Source organism: Typopeltis vanoorti, chromosome 20 (genome assembly GCF_054136105.1).
Source record: "Typopeltis vanoorti isolate ZY-2024b chromosome 20, IOZ_Tvanoo_1.0, whole genome shotgun sequence".
Classification (NCBI taxonomy): domain Eukaryota; kingdom Metazoa; phylum Arthropoda; class Arachnida; order Uropygi; family Thelyphonidae; genus Typopeltis; species Typopeltis vanoorti.
The window spans coordinates 73395866-73418313 of NC_143568.1; the positions used below are offsets into that span (position 1 = coordinate 73395866).

Genomic DNA, 22448 nt, shown 5'->3' on the forward strand with positions numbered 1-22448 from the left:
ATAGCAAATACGCAATGGATTTCTGCTCAGGACATGGATTGGTTATTACTAACACCATGTTCAAATATAAAAATGTGCACAAATTCACATGGAGAGAAGAGGCAAGGAATAAGAAAAGTCTCATTGACTATGTTATTGTTGATAGTGATGTTTCTCCCAGGTGCAGGACACCACAGTGTACAGAGGATTTGAAATTAGAAGTGATCACTATTTAGTCTTGAGTAGGATTAAATTGAATTTCATATTGAAAAGAAGAACATATAAGAAAGTTTTAAAGCGAATAAAAGTTGAGCAGCTATCAGATATGAACTGTAGACTAAAACACACAAAGATTATTGAAGAAAAAATGAAAGAGTTTGAAAACAGGAACCATATCTTGGAGATTCAGCGGCAAACCTTGAAGAAAACCTTGATTGATTTCAGCCAGAGAGGCATGTGGTGAGGCTGTCTGCAAGGATAAAAAAATCAGAACTCCATGGTGTAGACAGGAAGTTAAAGAGGCAATGAAGGAAAAGAAGAAAGCATATCAAAAGTTAATGGCAAATAAGTCAGCTTGTGCTCTTAGAGAATACAGAGACAAATGCAAGAATGCTAAACACTGTGTAAAACTAACTAAACAAAAGTCATGGGAAAACTTTGGTAAGAACATAGAAAATAAATTTCAAGAAGGTGGCAAGATATTCTGGAGTTTGTTGAAGATAGAAAAGATATCCTTGAAATATGAAGTAATTACTTCGAAAAATTGCTAAATGAAACAAGCAGAGATAGCACAGTGGTAAAAAAACACTTAACAGGCATGCAGTTAGGAATACATATCCATACTTTAAGCAGAAAACGCCATCAAAAACATAAAATGTGGAAAGGCAGCAGGAGTAGATGACATTTTTGACCAGAAATGCTCAAGAATAGAGGTATAAAAGTCTTACAGTGGCTGCACTGCACAGTTCAGAAGGCCTGGACAGAGGGACGAATTCCAGATGATTGGAGTAGAGCTCTCATAGTACCTATATAGAAAAAGGTAAATAAAGCTGAATATGAGAATTACAGAGGCATTTCTACACTGAGTGTTCCTGGTAAGATTTATGCCAATATACTTGAGAAACAGTTTAGAATGATGTGGAAGAGAGGTTTTGTGAAGAACAAGCTGGATTCAGGCCAAATAGAGGCTGTCAGGATCAGATTTTCACTTTACGACAAATAGCTGAGAAATCATGGGAATATAACAAAGATCTATGTTTAAAGCTGTATAACTGAGAGGAGACCTCCACATAGCCTTTAAAGGAATGCGGAGAATCGACCAGGGCTTCTGACCTAATGTCCAATCCTCGCCTTCTCGTGGTGCACCCTGTTGGGTATCTACTTGCATACTGAACGAACGAGGATGGGCTGGCAATTTGGGATTTAGCCGACCAAATTGTATTCTTATTGGTTAAACCAAAATAAAAAATGATGGTACAACATGACAAAATTTCATGCCGGCTGGGGCGTCGCCCGGTTAAACAAGGCCCCCGTTGTTTTCGCCAGGGCGAACAGCAAAAAGTCAGCTACTGGAACAAATCACAAAACACACCCCAACTCAACATCACCAGAGTTAAAGATCAATACTATCAACATAAGAAGCATCAATGGAAAAGAAATGGAGCTAACTGAGGAATTAGATAAGTACCAGATCGACATAATAGGGGTGACTGAAACAAAAAAGACAAAAACTGGTGAGATCTTTCTGAGCAATAAGTACAAAATGTTATATTCAGGCAATGACAATCAAGGAAAAGAAGGAGTAGCCATAGTATTCAACACAAAATACGAGGCTAATCTTCTTGAATGGCAGACAATCTCAAGTAGAGTAATGGGGGCAAATATGAAAATGGGGCAACTGGACAATGAGACTTATTTGTGCCTATAGTCCCACAGAAGGTTCTACTAAAGTAGAAGTGGAAGAAGAATTTTTTGAGGCTTTAGAAAAAGCAACTGACACAATGAAAAAGGAAAAGTTGGTCCTTGTTGGGGATCTAAATAGCAGAGTAGGAAATGATTGTGAGACATACAAAAATATTTTGGGAAAATTCGGAGAAAAGAGCAAAGCTAATAATAATGGCAAATATCTGTTGGATTTCTGCTCAAGACATGGACTGGTTATTACTAACACCATGTTCCAATATAAAAATGTGCACAAATTCACATGGAGAGAAGAGGCAAGGAATAAGAAAAGTCTCATTGACTATGTTTTTGTTGATAGTGATGTTTTCTCCCTGGTGCAGGACACCAGAGTGTACAGAGGATTTGAAATTGGAAGTGATCACTATTTAGTCTTGAGCAGGATAAAATTTAATTTCATATTGAAAAGAATAACATGTAAGAAAGTTTTAAAGCGAATAAAAGTTGAACAGCTCTCAGATGTGAACTGGAGACTAAAATACACAAAGATTATTGAAGAAAAAATGAAAGAGTTTGAGAACAGGAATCAGACATTGGAGATTCAGTGGCAAGCCTTGAAGAAAGCCCTGATTGACTCAGCTAGAGAGGCATGTGGTGAAGTTGTCTGCAAGGATAGAAAAATTAGAACTCCATGGTGGACACAGGAGGTTAAAGAGGCAGTGAAGGAAAAGAAGAAAGCATATCAAAAGTTCCTGGCCAATAAGTCAGCTTGTGCTCTTAGAGAATACAGAGACAAATGCAAGAATGCTAAATACTGTGTAAAACACTAGCTAAACAAAAGTCATGGGAGGACTTTGGCAAGAATATAGAAAATAAATATCAAGAAGGTGGCAAAATATTCCGGAGGTTGTTGAAGAAGCTTAAGAATGGAGGAAAGAGTGCTGTAAAAGGAATTAGAGATGATGAAGGTGACATGAAAATGGGAGAAAAAGATATCCTTGAAGTATGGAGTAATTACTTTGAAAAACTGCTAAATGAAACAAGCAGTGATGACAGTACAGTGGTAAAAAACACTGAACAGACATGCAGTCAGGAATACATATCCATACTTGAAGTACAAAAAGCCATCAAAGGCTTAAAATGTGGAAAGACAGCAGGAGTGGATGATATTCGACCAGAAATGCAGAAGTATGGTGGTAGAAAAGTCTCACAGTGGCTGCACTGCATAAGTGCCTTAGATGATAGAAATATAAGATCTGATAATGTTGGAGTCTTGACAAGTAACAGACTGATTTGGAGGAAAATTGTAGATAGGAAGTTAGTAATGATGTAATTTTTTCATGTAGTACTATCATATCCTGTACACCCCTTGAGGGTACATGGCAGGAAATAGATGATGATGATTTAAGTTTTGTAGATCTGGAAAAGACATATGACAAGGTGTCAATAGAGAAGCTATTCAAAACTACAGTTGTATGGTGTCAATAAGGCATTATATCACGCAATACTCAGTCTTTATTTGAATTGAAGGAAGTACAGGAAGATGGTTTAAAGGTAAATCTGGTGTCAGACAAAGACGCACATTATCCCCTCTGTTATTCATTATCTATATGGATCACATTATGAAGGAAAGTGGTATTAAACCTGATGTCAAAATTGGAGATGCTAATCTTTGCTTTATGCGGATGATATTATACTTCCAAATAAATCGGCTACAAGCCTGCAAGATTCTCTGACTAAATTGAATAACTGTTGTAATAGATATGGTATGAAGGTCAGCAATAACAAGTCAAAGACAATGAAAATAAGCAGAAGCACTGAAAATATCAACTGCATTGTGAATGGAGACTCTGTAGAACAAGTAAAACATTTCAGCTACTTAGGAATGATTTTTAATGAAGACAGTAAATTAAATATGGAAATAGACAACAGAATCAACAAAGCTGGTATGGCAGGCAGTCAACTGAATAAATTCATATGGAATAAGAGAGAAATTAGTCAGAATATTAAATTAGCTGTATATAAGACCGTGTTCAAACCATTTTTAACTTATGGATCTGAGAGCTGGGTCAGAAGTAAAACACTTGACCAAAGACTAGAGACTGCAAATATGAGAGTCCTGAGCAAGATTAGAGGTCTGAACTGATGGCATCAATTGCAATATTATATTAAAAATGAGGATATTATGAAAGAACCTGACACTGTTAGCATCCAGCAATGTGTTAGCAGGGCTAATCTGAGGTGGTATGGTCACTTAAATAAAATGGGTAGGAAAGATTAGCAAAACAAGTGCTCTATGCCAGGTTGGCAGGAAAAAGACTCAGAGGAAGACCAAGGAATAGTTGGATTGATACAGTAAAAAGTGCCTTAAAAGACAGAAATATAAGATCTGATGATATCGGAGTCTTGATAGGTGGCACATTGATTTGGAGGAAAATTGTAGATAGGAAGTTAGTAATGATGGAAGTTTTTCATGTGGTACCATCATATCCTGTACACCTCTTGAGGGTACATGTCAGGAATTTGATGATGATGATGATAATTAATCAATTAACAAAGAAAACCAGGACGTCCTCTTAAAGATTCAATGATGACTTCTAAGGCTTCAACAGGCCTCGCTGAGAAGTCCTCCTTCCATGCTCTTAATGTGCCCAAATTATTTTAACTTTCTTTTGTCAATATCCTTAAGGAGCCTTAAAGTTCTACTAATCTTTTCTAACACCCATTCATTTGTATGCCTTTCAGTGTATGATATCCTCAACACTCTTCTGTAATACCACATCTCAAAAACAGATATCTGTTTCTTATCTGACTTCTTTAGGTTCCAAGTCTCACATCCATAAGTCGCTGTTGGAAAAACAGCTGCATCCAAAATCCTCAACTCTGTTCCCACGGAGATAGATCCATTCTTCCAGATTTTAGACAAGTCTCTGTCTGTTGTTTTAGCCATTCCTAACCGTCTTCTGACATCTTCTGAACAGCAATTCTTCACATTAATAATGGATCCCAGGTACTCAAACTTGCTGACTTCCTCAATTCTTTCTCCATTAAGGTACACTTGTTTCTCAAGAGCTTTTCTGTTTGTATTTCCTTTGAGAACCATAATCTTTGTCTTACCAGGATTGAGTTGAAGTCCTCTGTTATTACTGATCTTGTTAACTTTTTCAAGAATTTATCCTAGTTCTTCCATGTCATTACAAAGGAGTACTGTATCATCGGCATACCTCAAATTACTGATCAATCTACCTTCTATCCTAATTCCTGTCTTGAGCTTATCCAATGCTTCATGCATGATATCCTCCATACATATATTAAACAAATGAGGTTAAAGTAAACATCCTTGCCTAACTCCTTTTCCGACCTGAAGCCAATCAGTCAATCCAACGCCTGTTCTTGCTGTGGCTTCTTGCTCCCTGTACAAGTTGGTGAAGTGTAATCATCACTTCACAATCAACTGAGTGTGAAGTGATTGCATTTTATAAAATTTAAATTTGTGCTACAATTTTCTTTAATTGAAAATGCTTTCAAAGTCACATGTTCACTTCTGGCATATGACACTCGAATACACAAGTACATCTTGGAATCTGTTTTGAAATCCCTCATAATAAAAGATTTGTGGAATCAACTGCTATTCTGAAACAAATAACTTTAAAATTACTAACTCAATACAGAAGGGGTCATACATATGCATAGGTGCATGAAGCTGGGAGTCCCCAAAAATTAGAGCCAATTTAAGGACCTCAAACAATGAGAGTGGGGTTTCCGGAGCACTTGAGAACCTTGGGATGCACAGAATTAAAAACGACTGCAAAGCAATTTTAATAATCAATGGGAAAAATTATGATTGTTCTGTGATCTTTAAAATATTTTGTCAAAACGTTGACTTTTTTACTGTCAGTTATAAATGTATAATGAATTAAGAATTTCTTTGTAAAAAAACTTATCAATAGTAATTTGAACAGTGCTTGCCTTCTTCTTCTCATGGTATAACTTATGATATGGAGTGAGAAACTGGCAAATTGTCATACTCCTTTGTAAGTTTGGATCAGCTTCCAAGATTTCATCCTTTGTGCTTTCAATGTTAGGAAATATGTCAGATAGTTCCGTTAATGTGAAATTTTTTTGCCAGTGTCACTTCCTCTAGGACATCTTCATCCTTTCATCATAATCACTTTCTTCATTTTCTGTTGGTGATTATCAACAACAAACTTTAAAAGAAGTGACATTATTGGTCACTGATCTGGTCATGTGCACCTGTTATTTAGTGATCTGTAGACTAAAGAGATAACAGCGAAGTTTGTACTTTATGCAATTATTCACAGTTAATATACTGTGGTAACTGAAATTTAAACTGCATTGTTAGAGGAAATGGTATTATTTAACTAAACTGTGGTAACAGAGATTCATGCATATTGGAACCATGCAAAGCAAGGACTGCCTATACTTAAATACAGATGCAAGACAATCATGACAAGTATACAAATATCAAGAGTTATGGCAGCAACTCTGAAGTACTGTAGCAAGTTAATACTACCTCTTGTTACAAATCCCATTAGAGTCAAAACTATAATGAAACTCGAAAACTGTACTACTTTTATTTGACAAAGGCATTCGAACATGGTAAGGCCTACAAATTTGTGTCGTATTATACATATTGATGTATTACATTCAATTAAAAAAAAAAAAAGCTAAAAGCACTTGGAAAAAAAGTGATGCCCTAAAAAAGTGTAATTTTTTTGTTCTTTTCCTTGTCTGAAGACACCCCTCTAGAGGTTGAACTACTCAACATATTAGGACCACATCTGGAATGTTGCTGAAGTCCTCTGAGAAAGTTAGCCTATTTGACTAGTATGAATGTTTCTTACATTGCTTAGAAAATTCATTTTAGCCTAATTGGGCTAAAATGAAACTGGGGAAGGCTTCCTTTTCAGACTATCACATCTTTCAATCATTCTTAATAAAATATTGAATATATATTTGTTATGTTATCAGACCCACAACAATACTGTTGCCATACAACAGGACCAACATTGAGCCAAAAAATTAAGAAGTTATATATAAATAAGGAGCCTACTCATGAGTTTCTTGTACAGCTGTAGGTCATTTATAATATTTGGAGAAAATATTGTTTGCAAGGTTGGTCCTAAGAACAGAGACAGAACAAATGAATCAAGACAAGAAGTTGGTGTTGTAAGTGTGGAGCTGACTCTATATCGAAACTAACCAGCACCCATTTATGTTTTAAAACATTTAAACAGGAAGTGCAGGAATCATGTTGGCTAGTTTGGAGTACATATTCAAGTATCTAAGGAAAAATGGCATAAGACAAAAACAGGATACCTATGAGAAAGTAACTGGAATGAATCTCTCTCTCTCTCTCTCTCTGAGAGAGAGAATTAGGAATTGTCCAGATCAGAAATAGTGTCTTATAGGGAGAAGACAACAAGTTTTTTGCTGTATGAGGAGATTATGGATGTGATGTCTTCATGCCATGAAAGGCTAAAGGTATATAATTCAGAAAGAAGAGATAACTGATCTTGACTGAAGGGGAGTCGAGTGTCAAAGAAAAAGTAAGTCAGATCATTCTTGAGAAATAAGCCTCACTGTTATCAAAGTTTTACTCTGCTGGAGCAGGTTAATAAGTTGTGATCAGTTTTAAGCACTGGGAGTCCTGTGACTCCATGGAGTTTTCATGGATGCACTGTCTACAGAATATGCTGCACCACTTCACCTACTCTACATTACACAGTGTTTATTAACTATTGATATTCTCTGGTCAGTCTGCCTTTTTTCTAGAGGAAAAGCCTCAGTTTCCAGCATATAAATCATGCCACCTCCATATCAGAATGGGTAACCCACTTTCAATTGAAAACATCAATATAACAATTCCTCTCATAATTTTGAGAATCAAACCCAGATCTTTTTGAGTTGAAGAATGATACATAACCAGTCATTCGTACAGGTGTGAATCCCTAAATAAGCTAATATGGGAATTTCTGGCTTGTATTGGGAGTGAATCCATGAACCTTTGCCTTATTAACATTATGATCTAACCAACTGAACTAACAAGCCATCAATTATGAAAGATCTAGAAGTATGGAAAGTTTGAGCACCACAAGGTTTGTCACATGAAGAGGAATGGAGTACGCAGTTATCAGGACAACTATGGATAAGATTTGTGTAGTTAGTGAAGAGGTTATTTATGCATAGATGGAAGTGGGTAAGTGAAATCACCACCACAACACATTAAATAAGATTATCTATTTACTTAGTTTTTAGACCAGAATTAGCAGTAAAAAAAAAAAAATCTTCACCAGTATATAAGCCACTGGCAAACAAGAACTGGAAGTCTTTTAAAACTGTAACAGGCAATAAATGATATCCTATGTTGGCATTACTAACTAATGTTGGATAAAAAAAGTGTACAGCTGATAGATTAGAGTCATTCTTAAATTGATTGCTCCCAAATTTTTGGTAAATTAATGCAGCCACATTTGTCCAGAGGATACTTCATTCTTGCCGCTGTTGCTGACTCCAAAAATCTTTCTCTCTTTTCTGACCTGTAATGAATAGTTACTGTAATTTTCTTTCATTTAACTCTATGTGATGGGGGTATAGAATATAGTTTCAAAGCACAGAATCCAGTTTTCGGGTATAAAGTTTTGACTTACCATATTTCTTAATCGCTGATGGATCTTCCAATTTGTTCATAATACACCAAGTTGTGGATACAGGACATTTTATGTACTTCTGAATGTGTCATAGCAAGATTCTGTAAACTTTTCTGCTATCAAAACCCTATTTCAAATACTGTTTTATCATGGAACCCTACCATTCCCTTGAGTATGCATGTAAGTGACATCTTATACATGTCAATACGTTTTATATATAAGCAACAAATATCATTTATGATACAAAACCTACAATTTAACATTAACTGTTACATATTCTACCATTATCCCTTAACTTGAAAGTGAAGTATTTTAATGTTAGCAGGTGTATTTGAAGTGCACACCTGTATAATAATTATATTATTTTTTACCATTTTTTGGTCCAAATTAAATTTTCCAGAACTCATATGAATCTTAGAATGTAGTGCTCCGCACAACTCAGACTGAAAATCCATGTTATAGAGGATGGAGTTTTCCATAGGTGAGTGGATGAGGACTGCTAGTTTGATGCGTACTTTAAAATGTGGTGTGGAGGTTATATTTATTTAGCATCTTGGCAATCTTCTCAGATGTATCCCTAGTAGAGGGAATGGAAATAATTTTACTTGGTCTTCTATGTCAGGAGAGGGTGGTATGTGGAGAAATTGGTATTGTATCTATTTTAGAGAAGCTGTAGCTATTGGCTGAACAAAATTCAATTGAAGATGTATTGCCAGAATTCGATTACCTATGCTACACATAGGTAAATTAAGTTCTGTCAATATATCATCACTGAATTTCATGAACAATTACTCCATCAACTGAGTTCTATGGCAACTACAACTACACTGTGCCATGTATATGATCTTGCTATTTGGTCCAACAGTCTCCAGACATAATTAGATTCCTATTTTTTAGTGAATATAAATAACCTACATTCTAAATAAATTATCCTAAATTCTTATTTTAATCCTTTACCTAAGTGCGAGTAAACAAAAGCTTGTACATGAAGTATCTTTATGAGGCTACTTGAATATGTCTTCTTTTTAATGCTTCCAGAGTTTTTCTTTTTGCAAGGCACTTGTTAAACAAGCATGCCAAGGGTACTTTTAACTCTCTGGAACAGTTTAAAATGTGTTATAGAGACTGCTGACATCACAGCAAAAAGAGTGTAACATACAAAGAAAGTATACTGTGCATTACAGGCTACTGAGGTAATTAAAAAGAAGTTAACAGCTCCTTTATGTAACAGCCTAATCATAAAATCCTTCATGTGCAAATTCTGTTCATTCATGCCTGAGTAAAGGATTAAAACAAGAATATAATTTTTTTAAGTCATGGGAGGACTTTGGCAAGAACATAGAAAAGAAATATCAAGAAGGTGGTAAGATATTCTTCAGAATATCTTACCACCTTCTTGTTGAAGAAACTTAGAAATGGAGGAAAGAGTGCTATAAAAGGAGTTAGAGATGATAAAGGTGACATGAAAACAGGAGACAAAGATAACCTTGAAGTATGGAGTAATTACTTTGAAAAACTGCTAAAAGAAACAAGCAGTGATGATAGCACAGTGGCAAAAAACACTTGCATGCAGTCAGGAATACATATCCATACTTGAAGAAGAAAAGCCATCAAAGGCTTGAAATGTGGAAAGGCAGCAGGAGTAGATGATATTCGACCATAAATGCTGAAGTATGGTGGTATAAAAGTCTTAGTGGCTGCACTGCATAGTTCAGAAAGCCTGGACAGAGGGACGAATTCTCGATGATTGGAGTAGAGCTCTAATAGTACCCATATATAAAAAGGGAAATAAAACTGAATGTGAGAATCACAGAGGTATTTCCCTAGTGAGTGTTCCTGGCAAGATCTATGCAAGTATACTTGAGAAACAGTTGAGAAAAATTGTGGAAGAAAGCTTGATAAAGAACAAGCTGGATTCAGGCCAAATAGAGGCTGTCAGGATCAGATCTTCACTTTATGACAAATAGTTGAGAAAGCACGGAAATATAACGAAGATCTGTATTTAAGTTTTGTCGATTTGGAAAAGGCATATGACAAGGTGCCAAGAGAGAAGCTATTCAATAAGCTAAAGTTATATGGTGTCAATAGGGCATTATATCAAGCAATACTTAGTCTTTATTTGAGTTGTAAGTCAGCAGTTAGAATTGAAGGAAGTACAGAAAGATGGTTTCGTGTTAAATCTGGTGTGAGACAAGGATGTATATTATCCCCTCTGTTATTCACTATCTATATGGATCACATTATGAAGGAAAGTGGTATTAAACATGATATCAGAATTGGAGATGTTAATGTCAGCTCTTTGCTTTATGTGGACAATGTTATACTTCTAAATAAATCTGCTACAAGTTTGTAAGATTCCCTGACTAAATTGAATAACTGTTGTAATAGATATGGTATGAAGGTCAGCATTAAAAAGACAAAGACAATGAAAATAGGTAGAATCATTGAAAATGTCAACTGTGTTGTGAACAGGGAAATACAGTGAGAATTTATTAACAGGAATATAAGTCACTACGAAATCATATTTCTTCAGAATTCTTGAAATCGGTTCAGAAATGCCAGAGTTGGTTAGGACCAACTCCGAAAATGTTCGTAGGAGTCAAACAGATGTTGTGTAGTCCTTTCAGAGAAGCCATTTAATTTCATATATTGTTTGATAGTTTACAGTTCTTCCTGTAAATGATGGGGAGTTGAACAATTAGTCTTAGCTTGTCAAAACATTTTATGATTTCTGTTTTTTTGAGAAGGATCATGTGCAGATTGTTGAAGAATGTAATTTCCAGTGAATGTGGGTTTTCTATAAACTGGTGTTGTTAATTTACCTCATGGTGAACAGATGAAAATGTCCAAAAATGAAAATTTGTTGTCTCTTTCAATTTCCCTAGTGAATTTGATATGAGAATGTAAAGTATTGATATTCGCTAAAAACATTGGTAAGATATCTATATTGTGAGGCCATACTGCAAGAATGTCATTTATATATCTCACCCAAAATGAAAGTTGAGGGAGTATAGATGAAAAAAGGATGTCTTCTAAATGTTCTAAATAAAATTTGGTTCAAACAGGGGAGTGTGGACTTCCCATGCTAGTTCCTTCTACTTGGCTGTAGAATTTGTTTTGACAAATGAAGTATCCAGAATGCATCATGAATTCTAACAGTTTTACTGTGTCTTGTGAGAATATTCCAGAAAGTAGTGGTAAAGTCTCTTTGAGAGGTACACTTGTAAATAGGGATTCTACATCAAAGTTCACCATAAGATCAGTAGGTTGTATGAAGACATTTTTTACTCTAATAAATCCAAAGAGGTTTTTAAAAAAGAGCAAGATTTGCCCATAGGTGATTTCAATAAGTTTGCTAAATTTTTGGCTATGTGATGTAGGTGAATCAATACAGTCTACAACCGGAGAAAGCTTTTAACAAAAAAACTGGTAAACTTGGTAAACTATCTGTGTTACATGGTAAGCTGTGAGCTAGGATTACATTTTTAAACAAATGCGACGACCTGCAAATTATTCCAAACTTCACTAAGATAAAGGAAACTATAAAATCACCTGGTGCTCATACTATCTATAGGAACACCAGCTTATCTCTAGTCCAAATCAACTCAGAGCTGCTAAACATGATCTTGCCATTAATATTTGTCTTGATGTTGATGTCCTTGTTGATAGGCAAATCAAGCTTCTCTACGTTCCAGATAATTAGGTTATCAATGTTTCTGGATGCCCTTTAACTGACAGTGAAATGCTTATGTGTTTCACTGTCAGTTAAAAGATACCCTATTTAGATTTCCTTTTTAGCATTGAACGAAACTTATTTAACCTTTCCAGAAGATGCTAACAATCTCCGCTTAAATTTGCATCCATCCTACTAAAATCAAACCTTCCACATTTTAAAAGAAAGTTTTACATTCCCTAAGACATTAGGGAATGTAAAGCTGTCCCCTAAGACAAGGGGAAAAGCTACATTAGTTATGGATTCCGCAAATTATAAAAGAAAAATTTCTCTTTTACTACTAGATCGTTCAACCTACCAAGAACTGATCATAACCCCACTAACAGGCAACTTAGAAAATGAAACTCCCTTCTAGACAAAGCTATAAAGATGCAGACACCACAGAAAAGTTAAAAATGTATTTTTCAAGAATGCCAAGGTTTCATCTTCAGAATGAAAAATATCAAGATACAGACAAACAAAAACAGAATGATTAGCGCTGCAATAATCTGATCATTCAAATTATCAATGAGCATGTATCGCCAATAATTAGTAAATTCTGGGAGACCAAGAATTTCTTGCTATCTTGAAATAAAACACCTGTTTTGCTAACCTTTCTTCATCTATTCTATTTAAGTGGCCATACCACATTAGCTTAGCTCTGCTGACATATTCTTGAATGCTAGTAATGTCAAGTTCCTTTCTAATATCTTCATTTTTAATATGATTCTATCATTCATGCCATTGGTTCACTCTCCCAATTTTTCTCAGAACTATCATATCTGTGGTCTCTAGTCTTTGATCAAGTGCTTTATTTCTAACCCAACTCTCATATCCCTCACTTAAAACTGGTTTAAACACTGTCTTGTATAAATGACAGTGTCTAATTTGGTATTTTGGCTAATTTCTCTCTTATTCCATATAAATTTATTCAGCTGGCTACCCACCATACCAGCTTTTCTTATTCTATTTCCAGATTTAACCTGCCATCTTCAATTAAAACTGTGCCTAAACAACTGAAATATTTGATGTGTTCTATAGGATCACTATTCAGTATGCAGCTGAAGTTTTCTTTGATACTGCCTATTTTCATCATTTTTTTTCTTCTTTTTATTGGTGATTTTCATGCCAAATCTCTTATAGCTGTTATTCAATTTAGTTAGAGAGTTTCAGCAGATAAAGCAACAAGCTTAGTTTGACATCTCCCATTCTAATATTAGGCTTGATGTTACTTTCTTTCATAATGCGATCCATATAGATGATGAATAAGAGTGGAGATAATGTGCAGCCTTATCTTACCCTTGATTTTACATCAGACCATCTTCCTGTTTCCTTCAATTCTAACTGCTGACTGACAACTTAAATATAGATTATGTATTGCTCTGCAATACTGTTCCATTCAGCCCATATCATTGTAGTGTTTTGAAAAGTTTTTCTCTGGACACCTTGTCATATGCCTTTTCCAGATCTACAAACCTTAAGTACAGATCCTTGTCATATTCTCACAATTTCTCAACTATTTGTCTTAAAGTGACAATATGTTCTTGACAACCTCTATTTGGACTGAACCCCAGCTTGTTCTTTTCCAAGTTTCTCTTCCAAAATCTTTCTCAATGTCTGTTTAATGTTAGTAAATATCAAGTTATGCAGTTTGATGTGATGAAATATCCATTCTCATACTATATTGGCGAAATTATACTAGAAGAAACTGATCAGACTAGAGATCTATTTGGAGTTTTAGTAGATAAGAAGTTAAAATTCAAGGGCTAAAGATAACTGCAATGCTGAAACGAACCCAGAAAAATAAAGAAAGTCATTTTGCCTCTTTGAAAGATTTTGAGAAGATCTCACTTGGACTATTGTGTCCAAGATATGGTCTCCTGATTTCCATGGTGATTCTGATACAGTGAATAGAGTGAAAAGAGAGAAGGTTTAAAATGATATCAAGATTGTAGAATACAGATTATGAAGACAGAATGAGAATTTTTGGACTGCATACACTCAAAAACAGGAGAAAGAGGGATGATGTGATTGACACTTACAAATTTCTAAAAGGATCATACAGGATATCTACAGATGGAATATTTCATTTTATGGGGCAGAAAAAGAATAAGAGGGGCATCCTTTGAAGATGAGAATGAATGCTGTCAAGAAGGGTAGGAGTGAAAGCTAGATTTTTATCTCCAAGGGTAGTGTGTGTGACTGGAATGGATTGCTGTTAGAGGTGGTGAGTGCGGTAAAGTAAATGAATTCAACAACAGAATGACAGCTGATGCGAGTAACATGTGGCCTCCCTTGATGAGTCTCTAACTCCCTGAAAGTCTCCCTTAATAATAATGTCTTAACAGAGGAACATCAAGTTCCAAGGAGTGATTCTCAGATCTTACACTGATATTATGAAAAGACAAATAAACTGGAATTCTTGAAGATGTTTTTAGACCTTCAACATCAGAATATAAACACTAGCATTAAGCTGCCTGAAAGCTCTTTCTAGCTATGACCAGCCAAATATGCAAACAAAATTTTTGTTTGCATGTTTGCTGCTTGATATATTTTTGCCGGTCTGGTTGGCCAAGTGATTAGCGTATCCACTCTCCAGCCAAAAGGCTGTGGGTTCGAATCCCATTGTGGGCATGGATGTTTGCGATTGTCTGTGAAAATACTAGTGGTGGTGGTTGGTTGTAGATGCCCTGCCTCGATGAGTCTTTGGACTCCCTGGAGGTGTTACGTAATGATAATAATAAAAAAGCATGCCAACATGCACAACAATGAATACATGCTCACATTTGAATTACCAGAATACTACATAATACAGTATTTCTTGTTGCCATGCTAATCTTTTTGGGTTTTTAAGTTTCCTGCTTGATATTTTTCACTTGAAGAAATCCTAGGTAATTAGATCAAATCTGTTTGTATCAAATAATCACTCAACGTTTAGCAGTGGTTGTCATATGAATATTTCCACATACATCAACGTATACTGGCAAAGTTTGCTTTCTCCCATAAACATGTGCACATGTTATTTTCAGACTATAACTAAATATGAATGCTGAAATTTTTCAATACTCTGGGAAAAGTTAGTTCCTATATAAACGTTTAATAATCCAAAAGGTAAAATGATGAGCATTATGAAGCATGATGATTTTCACAAAAATGCAAGCTTTGATTAGAATGTAATAAAAATCATTTTGATATAAATCATATATACAGGGTGGCCATAAAATAACTTTCCCTCTTTGGAGGCATCTGTAGCTAAAACCAATAAACGGAATGAGACCACCAAATTTTATACTGAGACTTTTGAAGGCATCGGGAGATGATTTCCACGAAAAAAAGATTAATACCAAAAGTCGTCGATAAGGGAAATTTTGGCTCTGATGGAGCCGAAAACAAGCAGATAAAATGGAATAAGACAAGGTAGGATGCATATTGAGCACAATTCATCAGTCATTCGAATAACTGCCAGAACGTTCCTAATCCCTTTTTAAGTGGAATTAGTGGTGGTGGTGCTGCTGTCACATATGCAGAGTAAAATTTGCATAATCCTTTTTATCTGCGTTTACTGTAAATATTTGACTGCTTTTGGCTCCACCAGCGCCAAAATTTTCCCTATCAGCGACTGTTGATACTAAATCTTTTTCTTGCAGAATTCATCTCCCCATGCCATTGAAAGTCTCAATATAAAATGTGGTCTCATTCCGTGTATTAGTTTTAGCTACAGATGCCTCCAAAGAGGGAAAGTTATTTTATGGCCACCCTGTACATATAGATTAAAATTTAACAAAAAAGGTTATCTTTGGAAATAAGCATGTCTAACAGTATTTATGGCAGATATATAAAAGTAGCAGGTTTGAGTAGCACAAAAAAAAGTTCTTTGATGCAAAAACTTTAACTCAAAGAGAATGTAAAATATCTTTGTTTTTATGACACTATAAGTCTTAAGTATGATTAACCTCCCTATCAGCCAAGGTGGATGAAATAGTGAGACCAAATTGCACTTATTCATGTTATTCAATGGGTATTACAGAATTGTATCCAGATTTAGCTGGACGTCTATAGACGTCATGGCTGGTTGGGGGGGGGGGGGGGGGGGGGGGTAAAGCATTATTTATAAAAACTAATTATCACATTTACAATGGAGGACTAAATGCTACTTTTTGATTTACACATACACACAAAACACAAACACACTAACCTAGCTTGGATAATGTCACGCAGTAGACTAATATTATTATTTTATTTTTATTCATTTATTGAGACAGCATCTAATTTCACTATAGTAAACATCGTAATAATAAGGCGAGTCACCATGTCAATAGCCATAGTATCACTGCTATTTTAAAGAAAATTTGCTACAACAAACTTTGATCCCTAGAAATTTACTATAGTGAGAGCTAACTGTTATTACTATAGAATAACACAAGATGGTTAACTTTTCATATAATGAAAATCAATACGAATGAATGAAAAAAAAAAAAAAGATTACTAACTTTTCATATGCAAGTTATGTTTTATGGTCTTATTTGCATATAAAAAGTTAACAGTTATGGGAGTATCATGACAGACGTATTGGACAGTTTCTAAATGCTGTTGCAATTCTGAGATCTATTAATAAAGTTCATTTTCTTTTGCAACCTCCAACATCTGCACACTATAGTTGTGTATTAGAACTTTTTCAGGCAAGGAGTTATCATAAAAAGCAGTGAGATATTAAATATAAAAAACTCAAAAGAATGAAAACAGATCCAAAACAACCTCACTTTGGATCTTTTGTTCATCCCAATAAACAGAAGTATGTGGGTTATCTTTTATATGCAATTCATTTATATACGATAATCACTGCAAATATATTAATATCTTCATTTGTTATCTTCAGGGAAACATTTCTTTTAAAATAATGACACAATATTTTCAGCAAATGGCTTTTAACAACACTTATATGGTAATATTGTGAATATTACAATAACTTAAAAAATATTACTACAAAAAAGAGTGTCTGCAGCTGTGTCACATGTCAGTACCTTCCAGATGAAAAGACTTGGGTTTAAACTGCATCTAGGATGCGAACAACTTTTATCAGGACTTTTCTAGTGGAGGTGAGTTAGCAAGTCTAATACAGAGGTTGCAGGGTTTTCTCTCCCAGAACTCAAATTTTCATCCCACAAGAAAGGCAACCCAGCCAGAGAATACACACAATTTATAGACATAGCAGACAGGATCAACTGCCTCAACATAAGCATTAAGTGGATTTCTAAGAAGCCAATTTATTTTGCCATGACAGGCCATTCACAACCTGACACAAAAGGGGAAGATAGGATGGTTATCACTACAAAGTATCATTAATTTAATATCACTCAACTTTAAGAGGATTTTCTGAACATCAGTTTAGAACAGGTAGACGATGTTTCAATGGTATGCTTAGAAACGTGATCAGCAGGTTTGAATTTCTGGAGCAATCCCTTGATTGAAATGCACAAGCCAGTTTAAAATGCTAGAAGAAATTAAAATTAGATGTGATTCCTTTCAGATTTAATTTAAGGGATAACTCTAGAAATTCAGGCTTGCTGATAACATTTCTAAATATCTTAACTTGTTACTTAAGACTCTTAAGTACAGAGCTTCATAACATGAAGAAACTGTCATTTTAGCATAACTTTAAGGAAAAATTTACTTACGGTAACAGGAGAAATTCTAGTAGCAAGTGTTACTGCAGATGCTCCAGTAGGGAGGTTATGATGTGCTTCATTGTCCATCATTGCACTTTGAACTTTGTATCCACTATTTTCCTCTATAAGCTATAACAGAAAAATCAGTATGTAGACTGAATTATTTCCTTAAATAAAACTCACAGGTATACAATCAAGTAATTCAGTCAATGGCATATGTATCTTCTCCATAGTTAATCAAAAAAAAAAAAAAAAAAAAGAAACTTTGCTTAGCACTGCTTTAGAAGTAATTCCTGTAGATAAACTTATACGTTGGTTATAGATAGCTTTTAATTTTTCAGGAAATGACAATGTATATTACAATATTAATCAAAAACTTTAATCAATATTCTACCATATTCTAATATACGTTGTCATTTCCTGAAAAATTAAAAACTATGCTTTAGAAGTATTTTTTCCACATTGAGAAGACACATATACTGAACAGCATGTTCCACTGAAAACACCTCAGTATAGCATTATTTCTTCAAATAAAACTGCACACAGTCAAATAATTCTGATAACAATATATATACACTTCTCTGTGTTTCATGGGGTGATATTACTTCTATATGGTACACCTCAGTGAAAACAACTGCACTATGATAGGAAATGCTGAAGAAAATGTAACGAAAGTAGTTGTAAGTTGTGCAATGTAGTAGGCTATTTTTATCTCATACTTTTCTTTTTTCTGTAATAAAATGAAGGTAAACTAAGAAAAGCATGAATCTGTTATGTTAAAGTGAAGTACAAATGTAGAAGTTGTATCACATGGCTGCTTAGAAATAACATTTTTAAATATAATCCACATTATTACTGATGTATTTCTTGGCAATGAACCAGTACTCATCACTGCATTTGATAATAATGTGACTTCAATAATTCTGATTTTTAGTTTATCTTTGGTTTGCATATTTTTCAAATCTACATTTCAAGTTTCTAAATTATTTATAGTTCGATTACCACAGCTGAAATTTTTTATGGAGCATATATGTGATCTACTAATATTACTTCTTTATAATTTTTGCTACTCATGCATTTAGCAGCAGTTTCTTCTGTTATAAACACAACGAGCATTTTGTGCTTGGAGAGACAAAGACTCTTCATGAAAGTTCAATGAAAAAGGAAGTGGCGACACAGAACATATGAATGCAATCTCCCTTACATGCAAATAATAATAATAATAATAAAAGTTATTTTATTCATATATCATTCCTACCCAAAAAAGGTTATAAACGTACAGCACATTAGTACAACTGGTAGGCTAATGATTTTTCCTTGTTTTTTAAATTTATATATATATATATTTACTTATTTATTTTTTACATAGTCCAGAAACCTCACTCTTCTAGAGACCTGAATCTTTTCAAATGACTTCAGGCCTCCAATAAACAGGATAACAGTCTCACATGGTGACAAAATACATCTTATCTAAAGATACTCACAAACATCATGCCCATGGCAAGATTTTGACCTATAGCCTGTTGGTTGGAAAGTGGAATGTTAGCCACTCACCAACAAAGCAAGCTATCTAAATAGAAATACAAAATGAAAACATGGCAGATATAGATGGCTCACCCTATATTAAAGCACAGGACCTTCAAAAACATTCGGATATGAATCATGTTGGAAAAAGAAATGACCTTTAATAAGAAAATGAATAATGTGAATGTTCACTTCAGGGACAACAAGAACAGCAAGTCTTAATGAAACAATCACTACTGTCATTCAGTTCAATTCACAAATGCAGTTATCTAGTATCTATTTCACTGAGAAAGTAGAAGTGCTATAACAATAATCAGAGTGGGATGTGTTGGGAGCTCTCTGATTTAACAACTGTGCATATTCCATGGTTGTCAAACTACTGGATTCATATATCAGAATTTAGGAATGACCAAGAATTAGGAATTACATTTTCATCTAACCAGGTACTTTATAAGCCTAACTTTATGGGACACAGCATTATCATGCAGAAACTGCAAAAATTCATACTTCCTACACATTAATTCTATGCAGAGTCCCAAGGGTGCAGGACAGAATAAGTCCTGCATTTTAGCACTGATGAGATTTATCTCTATGACCTATTTTTGTTGTTGTTGTTGGCCTACTCTTTCTGTTCTCATGATTCAATACTATATAAAATATTTCATTATGTGTTAAAATAGTTAATCATCCTGGATGACAACCAACTGCAAAATCACCTGGAGAGAAACATGACTTCCTGATGACCAATTCCAGCAACAATTATCATGAAGAACCACCTTCTATTTGATCTCTAGCATGAAATAATTTTTTAGAAAAATCATGAATCTTGAGTATCCAGAGCAGTGAGCACCAAAAGATCTGCCAGCCTTAATGATCATTCTCTCCCCCCCCCCTTCACTACATACACATACTTGTGCTGAAATTCCATACAGTTTCCTATTCTGCCAACATTTATCTTTGAATTTTTGAAGTCATCCAATATCCAATCTAATTCCTAAAACAAGGGTAATAAAAGTGCTAGCAAACTATTTATTCCCATTATTCTCACCATCACTGTTTCAAGCACATGGTTCAACTGTTGTGTATACACAGAAAATCTCTTTTTATTAATACAAATCATCTTCCAACTCCCTATCCTCTGGATCTACCACCAAGTGGTAGTGATAATAAATGTTACGTCCATTTTTTGAACATGTGAATGGAAGGGTATGAGAAAATAAAATCCATTTACTATTCAATACTTTTAAGGAATTTGATAAGTTCTGGCAATAAGGGCCCTCTCAAAATATGTTACCACAGTCTCTTTTTTCTGCCTTTAAAAAGTGGTTACCAGTTTCATTTTCCACTGTTCATTACACCTTGTGATAGTTGGCTGTATCTTTTGATAATGCTATGGCCTAAGGGTATGGAGACTAGGATGATGATTTGTACTAATGAATTATACAATAATACATATAAATATTTGAAATGAAAGATATTCCAGAAATGTTTTAAAAACTGTTTCTCAGTATACCATTTAAGATATTCCCCTTTCAAAATTAGTTTGGACTGACCACTGTATTCCACATTCACATATTATACAATGTAAGGCAGAATGCAGGTACTTATGCATAAAATTCTAAGAAAGGGCCTTTTCATTTTTAACACCCCAACCAGCCAGGACATATATATATATATATACGTCCAGATAAATCTGGATATATAAGAAGTGCAAGTTGGTCTCACTATTTCATCCACCTCGGCCAGTTGAGAGGTTAATGGACTAAATGTCACTTTACAGAAATAGAAATGTGACATCATAACTTAAATATTATCACAATACTTGCGCTGTGGCAGTTTATCCTATCATCCACAGTATGGTAAAAATCTTTCATCTCCAAATGGCAAAGAGTTTACAAAACAGATTTTAAGGTATAGTTGGAGTTATTTTTATTACAACAGATAACACTGATATAATCCTTTGTCCAAAAAGAAACCGAACTTTTCGAAAATAGAAGAAACTAGTGGTGCCACCTGTCATATCTTTTTGTTGTTGAAAGCGGCAACCTTCATTAGTGTTGTGTCAACTGTTTATGTTTCATTAGAAGCTGAGATATAGTGCCAAGAGTGACAGTGTGTTTTGACAAACGGTCAGAAAATGAGTTTCAAACAGAGACTGCCGATTGACTTTTGTGTTAAACTTGGTAAACATTTTACTGAAATGCATCAAATGCTTCAAAAAGCATATGGTGATGAATGCTTATCCCGTACTCAAGTTTACAAGTTGTTTAAGTGATTTCAAAGTGGTCGTGAGATGCTTAAGGACGACAAAAAGCTGGGCCATCCAAAAACTAGACTGAGCGAAGTTATCATGAGTTATCAAGAGATGAAATCACGCACCAAAAAGGCAATTCAAAGGAAACCTGAAATCGTCCGTGAGATTGATTGAAGATGAATTGGTGATTCCAAAATCAACTGTGCACAACATTTTTACCGAGAGTTTGGGCCATCGCAAACTGAATTCACGATTTCTTCAAACAAGTTGACCGACGACCAAAAAATGTATTGAATTGAACATTGCAAGAACATTGAACCTCATTAAAACCGCTCATAAGGACTCAAACTTCCTTGAAACGATCGTTACTGGTGATGAAACATGGTGTTTTGAGTATGAGCCAAAACAAAGCGCCAGAGTGCTGAGTGGAGACCACCAGAAGAGGGATATCCGAAAAAAAAAAGTCGCTTGGAGAAGTCAAAAGTAAAGACAATTCTGATTTGTTTCTATGATTCCAATGGCATTATCCACAAAGAATTCGTTCCGCCTGGCCAAACAGTCAATGGTGAGTTTTATCTCAAAGTTTTGAAGCAACTGATAGCGAGAATTTGTCATGTATGATATGAATATTGTGATGCAGGCAGCTGGTCACTTTTGCATGAAAATGCACCATCTCATCGTTCGAACATTGTGAGATTTTTTGAGCAAAAACCAAGTTTGTGTTGGATCACTCACCGTACTCA

General features: G+C 34.8%; 1 protein-coding gene across 4 annotated transcripts in view; it reads right to left on the reverse strand.

Moving 5' to 3' along the window:
- The window catches only part of LOC150095560 (DNA-binding protein RFX2-like), a 663123-nt gene that overhangs the window by 319586 nt on the left and 321089 nt on the right, over positions 1-22448 (reverse strand). For all 4 annotated transcript variants that reach the window (XM_090410808.1, XM_090410810.1, XM_090410811.1 and 1 more), the window contains one exon: positions 17937-18056. In XM_090410808.1, coding sequence (XP_090266934.1) covers positions 17937-18056 — 120 coding nt within the window. The remainder of the gene's footprint in view (positions 1-17936; positions 18057-22448) is intronic.